Genomic DNA, 16,367 nt, shown 5'->3' with positions numbered 1-16,367 from the left:
GTTAAAATAGATTTACTGTCTTATGCCACTTATTTTTTAACCATGCTCATTATTTTTGGTCATGGTGTTCATAGATGTAAACATTCATTAGTGTCCCCAAACTTTAGAACGTTATGGTTATACCTGTAAAACAGGAGTGTCCAAACTTTTTCCTTTGAGGGCCACATACAGAATAATCCAAGGATGCCAGGGCCACTTTGACATTGTCTGACTTTATTAACCTAATAAATCCATCACTTGTTTTGTACTATAGTTATTTTAGCGTGTTTAAGTTATTTTTAAACAAGACAAACATTTGGGATTTTTCCGGATTTTGGGGTGGCCCACACCCCTGTATCCCACTAGAACAGATTCGCCCGCGCCCTGAGCCAATCTCCACATTCAGATTTAAAGGAATGGTAATCGGTAATAAAAATGACTTCTTTTTTTTTTAAGCAGTGTTTACTTGAGGATCTTAGTTAGTCATTAATGTGATGTGTTCACAAATCAGACCTTGACACAGACAGCGGAATATGGAGGAAAACATTTTTGCTTCTGAAACTGAAATATATGACTTACAAAGAGAAATATTTTTATTTTAGCTTTAAATAGTTTCTTTGCATATATACAAAAGCTGCCTATGTCAAAAGTTATTTTTTTGTATATGTTGAGGACCGCTAGAAAATGGACGGTGGGCCACAAATGGCCCCCGGGCCATGGTTTGGACAGAGCGGCTGTAAAAGATTTAGAGAGAGAAATAGTAAAGACAGTGAGGAACATTTTCCCCGCAAACATTACATGGTTAAGAAAATGGATAGATGGATGGGCATTGTGCTTTGTACTATGGACTAAAACAATTTGTAATTAACATATTCACATAAAATATTACAAACACAATTTATTAATTAAATTTAAAATTAATTAAATTTAAGTTCTCTGTTCATTTAAATGTAGAATTTTTCAATTCTTCAATGTTCTCATTCATTTAAAAAACCCACTATTAATTTGACATGTTTTGCCAGCGTCTTTATGCTACCAATACCCGAAGGAAAAGAACTTTGCGAACATAGTCTTGTAATTGGTGGTAGGCGAGTGTGTGTTCTCTCTGAGGCACCTTGTTGCAATCTATTAGTTCGCCACAAGACTGCACTAAATTTTACACACTGTCTTTTTAAAAGAAGAGCGATACAAATCCCACCAGTGTCTTTGGAAGCTGTCTATTTCCAAGGCAATAGATTAAACAAAGATACTTACTGGTAAATAGTTTTACATCTTTACATACTACTAAAGAGCACCAGTCTCTTTCATGCTTTGTGACAAGAAAAAATGAACTGGACATTATGGCTTTCTTCACAAATACAATTGTGCATTCTGTTAGCTGTCATCACAGTTTGCAAAATCCGAATGATTTTGAGCTAAGGTGTGTGTCTTCTGCAGGCTCCACTCACATCCTTACACCTCCCAAATACCTGAAGGAACTACAGCACCCAGATTTCTTGGACCCCAATGCACCACCTGAGACCAACGACGAGCAGTTAGCACAGTGATATAAGGAGGTAAATGCGATCTCATTGTGTCATTGACATTTCAACATGTAGTACATAAACAAAAATTATGTTAAAACCACAAAAGTACTCCTTTACAAGTCAAACCCTTGTTCTTCTCTGCCGCGTGTTGTAGACTCAAATGTGTCAAACAGCCAAGGTTAGATGAACGTCTCCACTTCAAAATGTGTGACGGTGTTGCAAGGCGTTGCAAGGCGTTGCAAGGCGTTGCAAGGCGTTGCAAGGCGTTGCAAGGCGTTGCAAGGCGTTGCTGTTAATTGGTCTTCAATCCGACTGAAATGTTGTGTCAGAGCATGAAGAGTTCATGTTTCTGTATTATGTTTCAGGTTCGACTGAAATTGTCACTCTTTCCTCATTCAAAAAACTTCCAAAAGACTTGTGCAACAAAGAAAACACCAAAGAGAATTTTGTGTAGTGCCCCGACGCACCCAAACGGATGCTTTGCCCTACATCTTCGCTTAGATTCTAAAAATACAAAAAATACAACATTTACTTCTTTTTGTGTCAATAAATATAGTAAATTGTGTTTGAGCAATGTTAACAGAGCTAGACTATTTATTTTTGAATATTTTCTTCATTGTGCGGTGTGTTTATTTCAATATGTGAAATACTTTAGACCTGAGGAATGAAATTCTTTCACCTTTTCATCAATGATCTGATGTTTTATGCAATCACTTGTACATCGAGCTGTTCAATTCACAAGTAGCTCTCAAATCCGTGCACTACACTGTGTGTTCAGAAAGGCAGTGTGCTACTCTCCCATTAATTTCTGAACGCACAAATTACACACTGTTTTAGCAAGACTACTACTTATGTTTTGTTTACCACTCAGCTCAGTACTCCACATAGCTAGCTAACGTCAACATTAGCCAACCGAACAACCGCCACCTTAAGACAAGCCCCAGACCTAGCGCCACTAATGTCCAACGCACTGGCTCACTGTGCCCCAAGTCGGAGGGCCTAGTGCGCACCCTGGTACGAATGGTCGGAGTGAACCAGTGTGCGCTCTGAGTGTATTTCCGAACGTGCTCACTGTATTTTGTTACATATATATCAACCTCCCCTGATACTTATTTGCTATTTGTTTGCGAAGGGTTGTGTAGGGTTTTGTTTTAGTCAGTCAATAATGTCTCCCTTCATTGTCTGTTTGCCTGTTTTCGTTATATAGTTCTTGTGCATATTAAATGTGACATGCATTGCTGGTCTAACAAAGGTTTTGGGTGCATCGTGTGAATAAAATACTTCAAAATAGAGGTGTTGTTCGTGTTTGACTTTTTTTAAAGTCCTCTTTCTTCTTTTGAACTGCATTTGACAGCCAAATATTTGCCAGTCAAACAGTCAACTAAACCAAGTCTACTTCGACCACATTGAGAGCATGACTTGATTTTGGTTGCTGAAATTCCATCAGTTGAGTCTAGCAACAATCATGCTTTATAGGAGCCTGCAGCCTTGTAAAATGGGAATTCCTGCACAACCATCCTCTGAGGGGTGTACAAGATTAAATCATTTCTGATGAAATAAAATCACCAGGACCATTTCTTCATCATTCGTGTTCTTTCCTAGGTCCTCACATGATCAGAAAACTATTTTCTTGCATTCAGAGATTACATTCTAATTGTACTGTCCATGCATGAACAAACAATTATGATTCCGTGTTAAAGCATCATTTTAATTCCATAGTGTAAACTACTAAACACTCATCTATTACATGTTTTCACAAAAACACATCTGACAGGACAACTGGTTTCACAAAGTATTAAGGTTTTAGAATGGCCTTCCCAAAGTCCTGACTTATTAAACTCCATTGAGAACATCTGGACAATGCTAAAGAAAGTCCCTGTCAGCAAGCCAACAAATTTAACTGAACTGCACCGATTCTGTCAAGAGGAGTGGTCAAAGATTCAACCAGAAGCTTACCAGAAGCTTGTGGATGGCTACCAAAAGCGCCGAATTGAAGTGAACATGGCCAAGAGACATGTAACCAAATATTAGCATTGCTGTATATATATGTTTGACCCAACAGATTTGCTCACTTTTTCTGTTTACCCCGAATAAAGTCATTAAAAGAACAAAAAATGAATTAATCTTTTTTGTGACAAGAAAGTATCTGTTCCAATTACAAGTATATGTAAACTTTTGATCACGACTGTATATATATATGAAACGCAAACCACAGCTCCGACAGACCTGAAATCCTGTCTGAGAAGCAGTCCCCAGACCATCTTTTATGGTCTGGCCTAACCACAGGAATTAGCCAAGTGTTTTTGGGGGGGAAACAATGCCCCGCGGAAGGTGTGTGGTACAACAGTGCCCTCCAACGGTCACTATCGATTATCCTCAAGAATCCTGCCGCTCCTAATTAATCTGAAGTCTACATAATTCGGGACATACACGGACTCTATGTACTTGACTGACATCAAGTAACTCCTGTTGTTTATCTTTGTACACAACCTGTATCTCAAATGAATGATATGTGTAATTTCTGTAGCCACCCAAGTTTAGCTAATTAGTAAGCTTAGCGGATTCAATAACTTTATGATCGTGGTAATGTTTGAAATGTGTGAAGCATCTGGCTTGTCAATTCTGATCCAAAATGATCAAATACTATCCCAAAAGCTTGGTCTCAGTCGACCAAGTCTGCTTCATGCGCACGGAGGGGGTTTGACTCCGCCCCTGTGGGCTACGGCCCAACCCCTACCTGCTGACACAGCTTTTAAAAGCTAGCGCGCGAAGGAACTTCTCTCGCTTTTCCTGATGCTCTATCCTGCAACTTTTTTCCTCACGCTCGTTTCCTGGAACTTTTTTCCTGAACTCTCTTCCCCCCTGACCTGCTCAAGGACTCTCTCGTTCCTGCAACTCTTCCACCCTCACTCCACCTCACGTCTGGCCCCCATGAACTTTTCCTGATCATCACGAGAAACGTGCTCGCTGAGGGTGACCACACGGCTTCTTCCCTTGAGCCCCGGACTTGAGTTACAACGTGCGTCCCCAAACCGCGCATCAAGCAAGGACTCACAAACACACTGCGCATCCCCAAAACGCGCGTGTCTGTTCCAGCCGTGAGTCAGAGGCGCCCCCGCAGCGCTCACACAAGGACTTGCAGACCTCCAGGCCGCGTGTGCATCACCGGGCAGCATTCCAGCTGGACGTGCGCCAGCCAAGGACCGGCCGCCGCCTCAACGCCGCGCGTGCACCTGACCAGCAGCCGGAGACCTGCTGCAGCATTCCAGCATTCAACCGAGGATCGACGCTCTAGTTTCTCTCTCCCGTGCGACTGAACCAGTCCGTAAGCATTGCAATCTGATGATCATATACTACTGGTGCAACGCTTTTATTCAAACATAAAAGAATTGACAGATCAAACGCTTCCATCTTTATCCCCCATCTACCTTTTTCATCTACCTTCTTTTAGCTTAGTTAGTTAGGTTGCAAGTTTTCTTTTTATCTTTGATTCACATTTTTATTTTGTTTCATTAATAGGTTAGGCTGTGACTGATATATGTGTGTTTACTAAATAAATTTGTTGTCTAAAAATTCAATTTTCAATCAATATATGTATATATATATATACATATATATATATATATATATATATATATATACATACATACATACATATATGTATGTATATATATATATGTATATATATATACATATATATATACATACATACATACATACATATATATATATACACATATATTATATATATATATATATATATATATATATATATATATATATATATATATATATAACAAAAGTTGAGGGCGACAAGATTTCACATTATAATTATTTCAAATTCTGCTCTTTAAATGTACAAAATTTAAAAAAAATCACAAATTTTTCCTTAATTTTTTTTTAAGTCAAACTAAATTGTATGCTATCAGGCATTTTTTTTTTAAATCACTCATGTTACAGTTTTCACTAGTTTCCGTTCCGTTCCGTTCCGTCTTCAATTCCGCTTATCCGGGGTCGGGTCGCGGGGGCAGTAGCTTTAGCAGGGAAGCCCAGACTTCCCTCTCCCTAGCCACTTCAGCCAGCTCCTCCAATGGGATCCCAAGGCGTTCCCAAGCCAGCCGTGAGACGTAGTCTCTCCAGCGTGTCCTGGGTCGTCCCCGGGGCCTCCTGCCGGTAGGACATGCCCGGAACACCTCCCCAGGGAGGCGCCCAGGAGGCATCCGAACCAGATGCCCAGCCACCTCAACTGGTTCCTCTCAACGTGGAGGAGTAGCGGCTCGACGCTGAGTCCCTCCCGAATGACCGAGCTTCTCACCCTATCTCTAAGGGAGAGCCCGGCTACCCTGCGGAGGAAACTCATTTCGGCCGCTTGTATCCGGGATCTTGTTCTTTCGGTCACGACCCACAGCTCGTGACCATAGGTGAGGGCAGGAACGTAGATCGACCGGTAAATCGAGAGCTTTGCCTTTCGGCTCAGCTCCTTCTTCACCACAACGGACCGATACAGCGTCCGCATCACTGCAGACGCTGCACCGATCCGTCTGTCAATCTCCCGCTCTAACCTACCCTCACTCGTGAACAAGACCCCAAGATACTTGAACTCCTCCACTTGGGGCAGGACCTCATCCCCGACCCACAGAGGGCACTCCACCCTTTTCCGACTGAGGACCATGGTCTCGGATTTGGAGGTGCTGATCCTCATCCCAACCGCTTCACACTCGGCTGCAAACCGCTCCAGCGAGAGCTGGAGATCACGGCTTGAAGAAACCAACAGCACCACATCATCTGCAAAAAGCAGAGATGCAATGTTGAGGCCACCAAACTGGACCCCCTCGACACTCCGGCTGCGCCTAGAAATTCTGTCCATAAAAATTACGAACAGAATCGGTGACAAAGGGCAACCTTGGCTGAGTCCGACCCTCACAGGAAACTAATTCGACTTACTGCCGGCAATGCGGACCAAACTCTGACATCGGTCGTACAGGGACCGAATAACCCGTATCAGGGGGCCCGGTACCCCATACTCCCGAAGCACCCCCCACAGGACTCCCCGAGGGACACGGTCAAACGCCTTCTCCAAGTCCACAAAGCACATGTGGACTGGTTGGGCGTTTTCACTACTTTGTCCCCAATAACGGCAATTTGAAATGTATAGTTTTTTTTCCTAAACATGTTCAACTCTAGCATGAACTGACCTAAAGAATATTGAATTGGCTTTGGTAGGCTTCATAAAACATAAGTTGAAATGGGACCCCCTCTTTCTTTAACTTTCCTGTCTGTGGCCCTCGGTGCAAAAAGTTTGGATATTGCCGTTTCGTTAAAAGTATGCGTCATCCTGTTCAAATGCTTTTGTGAAACAATTTATTTGAGAAGGGTTGGGGAGGAACGGATGCATGCCAGTGTAATTGACCTTTCGCAAACCACGCCCCCAAATGGCGAAGGACCGCCATTTCCGCCAAGCTTGTATCCGCTCCATTGAAATTTTAAATCCATCCACAGCTTCCATAAAACCATACCAAACCAAATTCCAACAAGCTGTGGACCTCCAACAAGCAAAAAATAGTTTATCAATGATTATGTGGCCATGGATTGTGTAAATGCTTATTTATGTTGACTGGGTAACTGTACATTGTAGTAGGTAGTTTACGCTGGGTTTCTCTTGATTTACACAAAGTGGATGGAACGTAGCATTGTAACCGGCACTTTGAACTAATTTTGTTTTCATCTTTTATGTAGCATTTTGTGTTACCTCAGAGTAAACAACCGTCCTGTTACACAAAGTAGAGGGAAAAAAGAACACATAGTCAGTTTACAGATACATTTAATTAAAAAAATGGGAATTATTTTGCGTGATTACAATTGCCACGCTGACAGAAAGACGCCGTTGTTGTTTACTTCAGACTCAGCTAGAGAGCTTGCTTTAGCCTCGATAGTTGTCAAGTCTGGAAAAAAATGCGCTTGTATTTCTCCCAAAACACTCACTGCTATGTAGGGATGTAACAATTAAAAAATTTTAGTTCCCGATTTTTGATTTTTTTTTTTTTTTATAAGCATCAACTGAGGTGGGCTCAAAAGATCAATTAGAACGTAATTTGGTGTTTGTGTCTGCCGTTTACCAGCTCACTACCCTAGTACTGTGTTTCACTTTTTGGCCATAAAATGGACCAGATCGGCAGTAGGTGCTACAAAAAAACAAAAAAATGGCATATGTCTTAGTAGTAGTATTCTTGGTGTTTAGGAGCTCTTTATGGATGTAGAGAACATTTTTGGTGTGATGAACACACAAAAACAGACAAAACCGAACGCACTAAAGGACCAGGAAACTCGTATACAGTAAAGCCATTTTGGTTGTCAGCTCAATAAAATGAATGTTAAAAGATGTTTTGGAATTGGCAAGGTTGAACTGAAATTTATATTGGAACTGATCTGACCTCAGAAATATTAGTCAATAAATCTCAGTTTCATTTTCCCTCATGGCAAAGCTACTGGGAAAGATGCCAATATTTCCTGCACAGTGTCCCTCCAGCCACTCGTCGTTCACTAGAAAGAAAACAGAAGCACAAACATAGAAATGAAAGATAGAAAACTATGTCAGTTTTTTTGTTAAATGACCTTTCTGAACTTCAGTTTGTTGACGAAGAACTTGACTGCTCTAAGGCCTACTTTATGTCTGTTGACCCCATCAAACATTATTTTGACAAATTCGTTCAGCATTGTGTTTTCTCTGGGTGAATGTTGCAACAAAAATGCTCGCAATTATTTCAGAAAAGCTCATAACAGTGGGAATGATGAGGATGCAAACTCCATGAGTTGTTCTTTTTCTTGTGTCCAAAATACTTTTGTCCATGAAATGTTGCAAGAACGATGTTGACTTGCTGTATCCTACCTTCACACAGGATGTCAATGGTATCCCCTTCACTGAACTCCAAATCCTCTGGACCCTGAGCAGAATAATCATATAGCGCCACCATTTGGTAGAGCATGGTGTGGTTGAGCAGAGAATCTTCTGCCTGAATAAGAAGAGTGCAGAGGCAGTTAAGATTAACATTCCTGCTCAGTAGATATTTGTTAGTACATTTAATTAATTGTTTATTTAAGGCTTTTGAAAAATTTGGCAGCCGACCAGTATATCTAAATTCCGTTAGAAGACATCACTGTTGTACATGTTAGAATAAAAGTACATAAGTTATCCCATATTTACTTCATAATAATTTATAGTATTGCAAAGCATTTATTCAGCGGTATAACCTTGTTTGAATCGTGTAAGTTGAATTTGTCTGTGAAAAGAGCCGAGCCCCCGCAAGAAGGAACATGACTGCAAAACAGGAACTGTGCCCTTATCACAAGATAGTGGCTGAAACATTTTGCGATTGAACTGTTGAACTTTGACTGTTGAAACTTTCAGCGCTGAAGAAAAACACTGCATTATTATCTGCGCAATAACTCATATCCGTGATGGTTTTCACGTTGCTGCTGTGTGCCTTCCCAAACTAAAAAGAGCAGCAACGGCTGTGTAATTAAGGACCACTCTAAAAGAAATAAAAAGAGAGGGCTCGGCATAGTGTGCTCAGAGCGGTAGGAGATTGCACATCGCTGTCCATTCTCCTTGCAAGCAAGATTCTAAGGCTACGTTCACACTGCGGGTCTTAATGCTCAATTCAGATTTTTGGGTGAAATCTGACTTTTTTAAATAAGCTTTCACATTACCTATTAATTGCAACTTCAGTCTGCTGTGTGGACGTAATGCGTCCCCAAAGTGACCCGCATGCGCAGAAGACGTCACTCACAACGCCGTGTAAATACGTATGGTCCAGCATGTCAGGGCCACGGACTTTTACAAGTCCGTCGTCGGGGCTCATATTTTTATCATCTCATATAAACAGAGGAGTGATGCAGGAAGGTAGAAATAATAATTTGTGAAAATGAGGCTAGCCTGTTCGAGTGCCTCATCTCACGAGACCTCTCCTTTTTTTCCCCCTAACGATAACGTCACGTCGTTGCCGCACGTAATAAATGAGCCGTCTGCGTGGCTAAATTACTAATATCACCACCACAAATGTCATCTTTATACTTCATGTTACAAGGGGGATTAAATTAAAGTCAAATATAAAGTCACAACTGTTACTCGAAACAACTTTGCCGATTCACGTACGTCTCCTGAGCCGTGTGGACCTTGCTGATGCGTCAAACATAAATCAAGCTTAATGCCCCCACCCGCGCGGAGCGCATATTGGACTTTTGATGACGTCAAGGTCGGATACATGCGACCTGGCCGTTCAGACTGCGGTCACATTGCAAAAATTCAGATACGCATCCGATCTTGGACCACATATGAAAGTGACCCAGGTCGGATGTGAAAAAAATCAACAATAACAATAAAACATTGATTGGGGAGGGGAAATGCATTAAGTAAAATGTTTGGCTAAAATGATCTCAGATGCTTTAAATTGGAAAGCAACACCAGAAGAATGTTGAAGAAAACTGAAGACTAGCCATTCAAATGGATCAAGGAATTTCCTTTTTTTCCCATCTAAGAAACTCGGGGCACTAATTAGCAAACCGCCAGGCTTCCTGTTCTGTCTCCCTCTGTTGTCATTGTTATTTTTCGTGCTTCTCGGACAGATTGTGACTTGGGTGGTTTTACATACTTGGCTAACAAATCTTATTGTGATTCTGATCAAAATACTTAAAGAGATGAAATTGCTTCATACTGAAGTGGAATTGCCCTTTCAACAAGACAACCCAAAGACAACAGTACAAACCAACAAAACTAAGGTTAGAGTGGCTACCCCAATCCTGGCTACCTTAATCCAATAAATGTAAGGACTGAGGCAAACAACACATGCAGAGGAAATGTTGTCAATAACGAATCAGTTCATTTTTCTTCATGTTCTGATTTACAATGTGATGTGTGCCTTGAAAATAAACTTTACAAGGATTTTGAGATCTACTCAAAGTTTTTCAGCATAATGCTCTCATTTTGAACCCAATTGTATGTTTGGGTCTTTATTACAAATATTGGGCATGTCCTAACAAGGGAGTGTGTTCGTAGAAGTACGCGGCCAAAACTCAAGCTAGAATAGGAAAAGAACCATCAAGGACAAAAAGACAAATGACAGCACAAGGGAAGTGAAAACGAGCTTTTGAAATTTGTATTGTTTTTACCCTGCTCATGTTAAACATTTCTGTGGTAATTTGATAATGGGCCTAAATTATGAAGCACAACCATTTGTTCCCCAAAACCAAGGAACATTTTGAACATCTGCCAATCACACCTGTTATGTAATTATGTTAATTTATGTTGATGTAGTTGTATTGAAATCCTCACCTGGCACCACACAGTCGTTCTGCCGCCCTCTGAGACCTCTTGTATGGTCCTGCCTGCTTCTAATTCCCATTCAAGAGGTACCAGTAGCCGAGAGCCATGTTTCCTCTGTCTAATGAGAGAGAGAGAGAGAGAGAGAGAGAGAGAGAGAGAGAGAGAGAGAGAGAGAGAGAGAGAGAGAGAGAGATTAAAGGATTGGGTGTGACAGGAAAAGAAGATAAAATGTCTTGAAAAACTTGATAGGTTATTTTGCTTTCTGATATTGTAGGACTGTCTCAATAGACAAAACAGTTTACTTAACTCTTTGACTGCCAAGCATTTTCAGAAAAGAACATGTGGGTGCCAGCTGATTTAAGCATTTTGACTGAACTTTCAAGGTCCACAGAAAATTTTGTGTTTGGACTATGGAAACACAGATACTACCAAATGAAAAATTGAACTCTCATCTTTCATCAGAAAAAAAAAAAGTTAGTTTCTACCTTATTCCGTTTTTCAGTAATCAACAATAGAAAATAGGTTAGTTTCATCCAAATGCTCTGTTTTGGACCAAAATACGGAGAAATCAAGCTTTTTGTGAAACGATATGATTTCATGCACTAGTGAATTTTACACCTTTTTTTTTTTCCATGAATGATGCCACAAACACCTAAACAGTGCTTTACTTCTGTAAAACACTACCACCAACAATGAAAGAGTGTTTTTTGATAGCAAAATACGTTTATTTATATTCAACAGTGTAACAATTTGACAAAACAATTTGGCAAACTATTTACAAATGTGTGCAACTGTGGTACTATTTACAATTGTGTGGATGTTTCAACTACACAGTTTTTCTTTTTGTGAGGTGTATTGTGTAAAACTCCCCTACGTGCAAGGGGACGCAGCAGGATTTGCACCACAGATTAGTTTCACTGCGATTGCCCCTTCCCGTGCACTTTGCCGGCCTTTTTTCCCCGGGGAGTAGCAGGTATATACTGCAGTGTGTGTTTGGCCATGTTGTCATCAAGTCTACTCTCAGGATCATGATACGGTGACCTGGTGTTACGTCTGGCTTCCTCATGTCCTTCAGTTACTATACCGGGTGGGAAGAGATGTTCTGATCCATCTTATCCACTCCATTCATGGTGGCATCGTAGTCCAGAACCAGTGTCTTCTCCGTGATCAGACTGTACCCACTCCTCCGATGAATATGCATTGGACTCGGGGTACTCTTCATCGTCCGATTGAACGTCCGCCTGTACAGAAGTGCTCGGTTGTGCACCACGTTTTCCGCCGTTAGCATCGCGAGCCGGTGAGGCTTTACGACGTGATCGAAGCCGCCGCGTCAACGCTTCCAACTTCGGTGTCAACGCTTCCAACTTCGGAGTCACCATCATCATCATCAATGTGCTCTTTAGCATTGGTCGATGCTTTTCGTCTTTGAAAAAAATGCTCAAGCGTGAGCTGCTTGCAACCGGTCGCCATTTTCGCTTCCTCAGCCATTCTCCCCTCAACACTCTAGCTACGCCTCACGTCTTCTACTGACTCCTACCCGATCTTGTCCAAGGAGAGTCATCGCAGCCATCTAGTGCCCAAAAATAGTCATTATACTAACTCGATCTGCTTGATACTTTCAGCACAGCTTGCCAAGGCTTTCCTCCACCCGTTTCCCCAAAAAAACAAAAAAACATAGTGAACGTCTTTTAACGTCTTTGGCGGCACTCATTTGGATTTTACTAAACGTTATTTAACGTTTTTGGCGGTCAAAGAGTTAAAGAAGTTATGTGTTTAAACTAAAACAAATGTTGAAAATAATTTAAGCTCATTTTAGGACAATTCAAGGCACAGGTGTCAAACTTAAGTCCTGCCAGATCCAGCACACCACATCACTTTATGTGGCCCGTGTCACGTGTCGACTTCAAGTTTGTTGCTAAATTCCAAAATTGCAAACTGTCTTCACTTTTAATCATGTTGAGGGGACGGCACGGTGGGTGACTGGTTAGCACGTCCGCCTCCCAGTGTAGAGGACGTGAGATCAAGTCCGGGCTTCGGTCTTCCTGGGTGGAGTTTGCATGTTCTGCCCGTGCTAGCGTGGGTTTTCTCCGGGTACTCCGGTTTCCTCCCACATTCCAAAGACATGCATGGCAGGTTAATTGAACACTTCAAATTCTTCATAGGTGTGATTGTGAGTGTGAATGGTAGTTCGTTTCTGTGTGCCCTGCGATTGACTGGCAACCAGTTCAGGTTGTACCCCGCCTACTGCCCGGCGCCAGCTGGGATAAGCTCCAGTGCCCCCCGCGACCCTTGTGTGGATAAGCGGTTAAGAAAACGGATGGATGAATAATGCATCGGATTTATATAGCACTTTTCTATGGAGCCACAACACTGGCAATAAAATTTGGTATTGAAAAAAAAATGTCAATGTGGAAAAAGCTGCATTGACATTGAAAAAAGTATTGGCATTGTAAAAGGTTGTATTGAAAAATACAGACATTTAAAAAAACTATTTTCTTTAAGCATATTTTTTTGTATTATGATGTCTTTTTCAATGCCAATCTGCAGAATTTTTTTTACACAATCTCTTTTTTCTCCCCCGAGTGTCACAGGTTTTCAGTTCAAATTCTCTGGTTTTCAGTTTCAACTTATTGGCAGTGTTTTAATGTGGGGGGCGGGGTTGTGGTTGGGGGCAGGGCTTTGAGCGCGAGAACGCCTTCCAGCTTTTCAAGAGAGCAGAGAGGAGAGCGTGCCCTCTGTTGGCTAAAATATATATATATATATATATATATATAATATAAAATGACGAATTTAATAATTCTTGTTTGTAATAATAGAGACCGGGAAGTGTTGTAACAAAGGGATAGTTGTAACACTCTTAGCTTGACCAATCAGAAATAAGATCATCAATTACAGTGTATGCCCACTTGCAATTTAAGCTTACTGGTGAAGATTCATGCTTCTGGGTTGAAAACTGTTATGGAGCCAAAAAAAAAACAATTTCAGCCAAAAATGTACATCCCAAATGTTTTTGCACACTGTGTTGTAGATACAATTGTTTGACTTACATAAGATCATTTAGTAGTTTATCTAGTTTAATTTGGTGTGTTGCATTAGCACTAGCTTTGAAGCTAAATGTTAAAAATGGTTAGCTTGTTAATGAATGCCAGGCATGGGCAGAGTTGTAACTATTTTTAAAAAGTATTACAACCTTCCCCTTATGGCGAAATTTTGTACTGGTCACCTTTTTAAAAACAAACAAACAAAGTTCCAAACAAAAGCCCCTAGCCTGATAACAAAGATGCTGACTCCTCAGAAAATGAAAATGTCTGCATTGTGTGTTTAGAACATTTTGATAACTTACAGCCAAAGAAAGTGTGGATCAAATGTCAGCATTGTACATTTTGGGCCCCAAGAAGCATGCACCCCAGACATGAAGAACTATATATATATCACAACTGCCTTTCTAATAAAAAATAGGCCCCTACTGTTGTGTATTATGCCATAGGCAGATTGCTTTCTGATTTTGCACTTAAAAACACACTGTTAAAAAGTGTTTTATTGACTGGCCAGCAGTTAAACTGTTCAAATGCTTATCCTGTTTACAGCAGACAAATAGGGGCACCACATATCAAAATTGTAGATCTCGAGCACGAAGAGCCAATGAGTTACACACACAAAAAAAGTGTTACTCCCCTAATCTTGTTTATAATAATAATAATAATAATAATAATAATGCATCAGATGTATGAGATTATAGGCAAAATAATATTTTTTTGCACAAAAAAAAGACTTTTTGTTACCAATCATCATTTTAAGAGAAAATTGAAAAATAGTTGATTTTTTCTAACTTCTCATTTCACTTCAACTAGTTATCCATCAATTTGTTGTTTATATGTGATAATATGAGGCGTTTCTTTTTTGTAACATTTATTTTGGTCCACAGTCATGGTCCCCTAAATTCACCCAATGGGACCCATTATAAAAATGAGTTTGACAACCCTGAAAACTGGAAAGTTACCTGAGGCGCAGAGAAGATGCTGGCTGATCCAATTGTTGAGCAATTTCTTCCTTTAGTTCGTGGTATGATGTATTTGAAGGTACTGAGACCGCCACAGTGTACGTGTAGTGAACTTTTATGAGCACAGAGTCCGTTTCTGCTTCTGGGACTGAGGTGACTTCCTGGGAAAACGGATTTAAAAAAGAAAAAAATACCATCCTATGAAATAATATAAATAATGCCATCAAATCTCAGTCACATTGTAGGCATTAAACAAGTGTGCAATTTAATTTCAATATTCATATTGGTTTGGGCTCTAACAAATTATTAAGTCTAAAATGTTATGTAATATTGTTTACGTTTGTGAACGTAAACAAAAAAACGTATTAAACACATTTATTTGTTTAATAATGAGGTTTTATGATCATGACTATTTTATTTATAGATTTAAAATTCAAGAAGTGTACAATTTCAGCTTGAAAGTAGCACTAAGAAACTTTTCAACCTTAATTGAAAACTCTTCTGATGAAACATCGACTAGTTGAATGGTGCCTTTGCCATGGCCTGACGGGGTCTGTATCATTTTTACTGGCACTAGGCAACTTTGAGGAGGATGGTAGGAACACTGCCACACAAAAAAACTACAAATGTGCTGACTGCTTTATAGCATATGTCACTTCCCCCTTTCCCCATTCGTTACAAAAACAGAAGTAAATTTGAATGTCAACGCTCGCTGGCTTGAGCTCAAAAACGACGCAATGCGCTTGTCCTTATGGGAAATGTGGTCTTCCTTCAGGTATAACATTACTGTTTATTGTCCATATGGCGTTGCCAAAATCAACGGAAACTCAAAGTTCCTTAGTGTTGCTAAGAGGTTTACAAATGTTTGGCATTTGCAGTTGTGCTTGAAAGTTTACATACCCTTTGGGTATGTACATTTATGAGCGCAACTTTAAACGTACAAAAGCAAAACGTAAAGTATGTGCTGTGCTGTATTGGTCACACACACTGCAAACACTTGTTTTTGCATGTTACTATTAACTGTAGTTTAATATTAGCTGTAAAATGTTAATTTATGCCTATAATGCTTACTTTTCTATCTAGGCTAAAAATAAGAATAATTTCCTAAAAGGTATTTTTTCTCCTTTCTTAGAAATCCTTCTTTTGCAGTGTACTACAGTAGAAGTACTGCGGTAGTTTTTTCAGCTTGTCACATTTGGGTTTGCGACAACGCGTCTGTCTTTTCCATCGAAAGGCATCGTCTGCATCCACTAACTGCCCTCATTTGATTTATTTTTTTGTATTTTCCTCAACCTTATTTATCCAGGTTAGGCAACTAATACGGGTTATAACTTACCTGACTGCTGGCTGAATTTGTTGTGTACTTGGAAAGCTCTGCGGCTGGCACTTGAGTATGCGTAACAATTGAGTAGGACGGGGGTGGTGTGTCTGAAGAAATTTGTCCTCCTGCCAAATGCAATAAACAGCTACAGTGTAAGCGTTCCTTACGATCATAGTTGATGATGATATTCACATTCACCATACAACCAATTGACTGAAAGGG

At 40.3% G+C, this 16,367-nt stretch overlaps 2 protein-coding genes across 8 annotated transcripts in view; one reads left to right on the top strand and one right to left on the bottom strand.

The window, feature by feature from the left end:
* Positions 1-2,797, top strand: part of stxbp1b (syntaxin binding protein 1b) — a 29,519-nt gene extending 26,722 nt beyond the window's left edge. For 2 of the 6 annotated variants that reach the window (XM_086076105.1, XM_086076102.1), the window contains exon 19: positions 1,417-2,797. In XM_086076105.1, coding sequence (XP_085932231.1) covers positions 1,417-1,526 — 110 coding nt within the window. In that variant the 3' untranslated portion in view covers positions 1,527-2,797. The remainder of the gene's footprint in view (positions 1-1,416) is intronic. The other 4 variants (XR_015094839.1, XR_015094838.1, XM_086076104.1 and 1 more) reach the window with 4 other exon arrangements.
* A 4,512-nt stretch (positions 2,798-7,309) lies between these two features.
* The window catches only part of noxa1 (NADPH oxidase activator 1), a 34,065-nt gene continuing 25,007 nt past the window's right edge, over positions 7,310-16,367 (bottom strand). For both annotated transcript variants that reach the window (XM_086075521.1, XM_086075522.1), the window contains 5 exons: positions 16,161-16,270; positions 14,825-14,985; positions 10,834-10,942; positions 8,392-8,515; positions 7,310-8,045 (listed from right to left, as the gene is read on the bottom strand). In XM_086075521.1, the coding sequence (XP_085931647.1) occupies positions 7,951-8,045; positions 8,392-8,515; positions 10,834-10,942; positions 14,825-14,985; positions 16,161-16,270 (599 nt within the window). In that variant the 3' untranslated portion in view covers positions 7,310-7,950. The remainder of the gene's footprint in view (positions 8,046-8,391; positions 8,516-10,833; positions 10,943-14,824; positions 14,986-16,160; positions 16,271-16,367) is intronic.

This window comes from Leptonotus elevatus, chromosome 5, assembly GCF_054856555.1.
Source record: "Leptonotus elevatus isolate MCC_2025b chromosome 5, RoL_Lele_1.0, whole genome shotgun sequence".
In the NCBI taxonomy this organism is placed as follows: Eukaryota; Metazoa; Chordata; class Actinopteri; order Syngnathiformes; family Syngnathidae; genus Leptonotus; species Leptonotus elevatus.
Note: the sequence above shows the minus strand (reverse complement) of the source record. Positions and strands in the feature narration are given on the sequence as shown.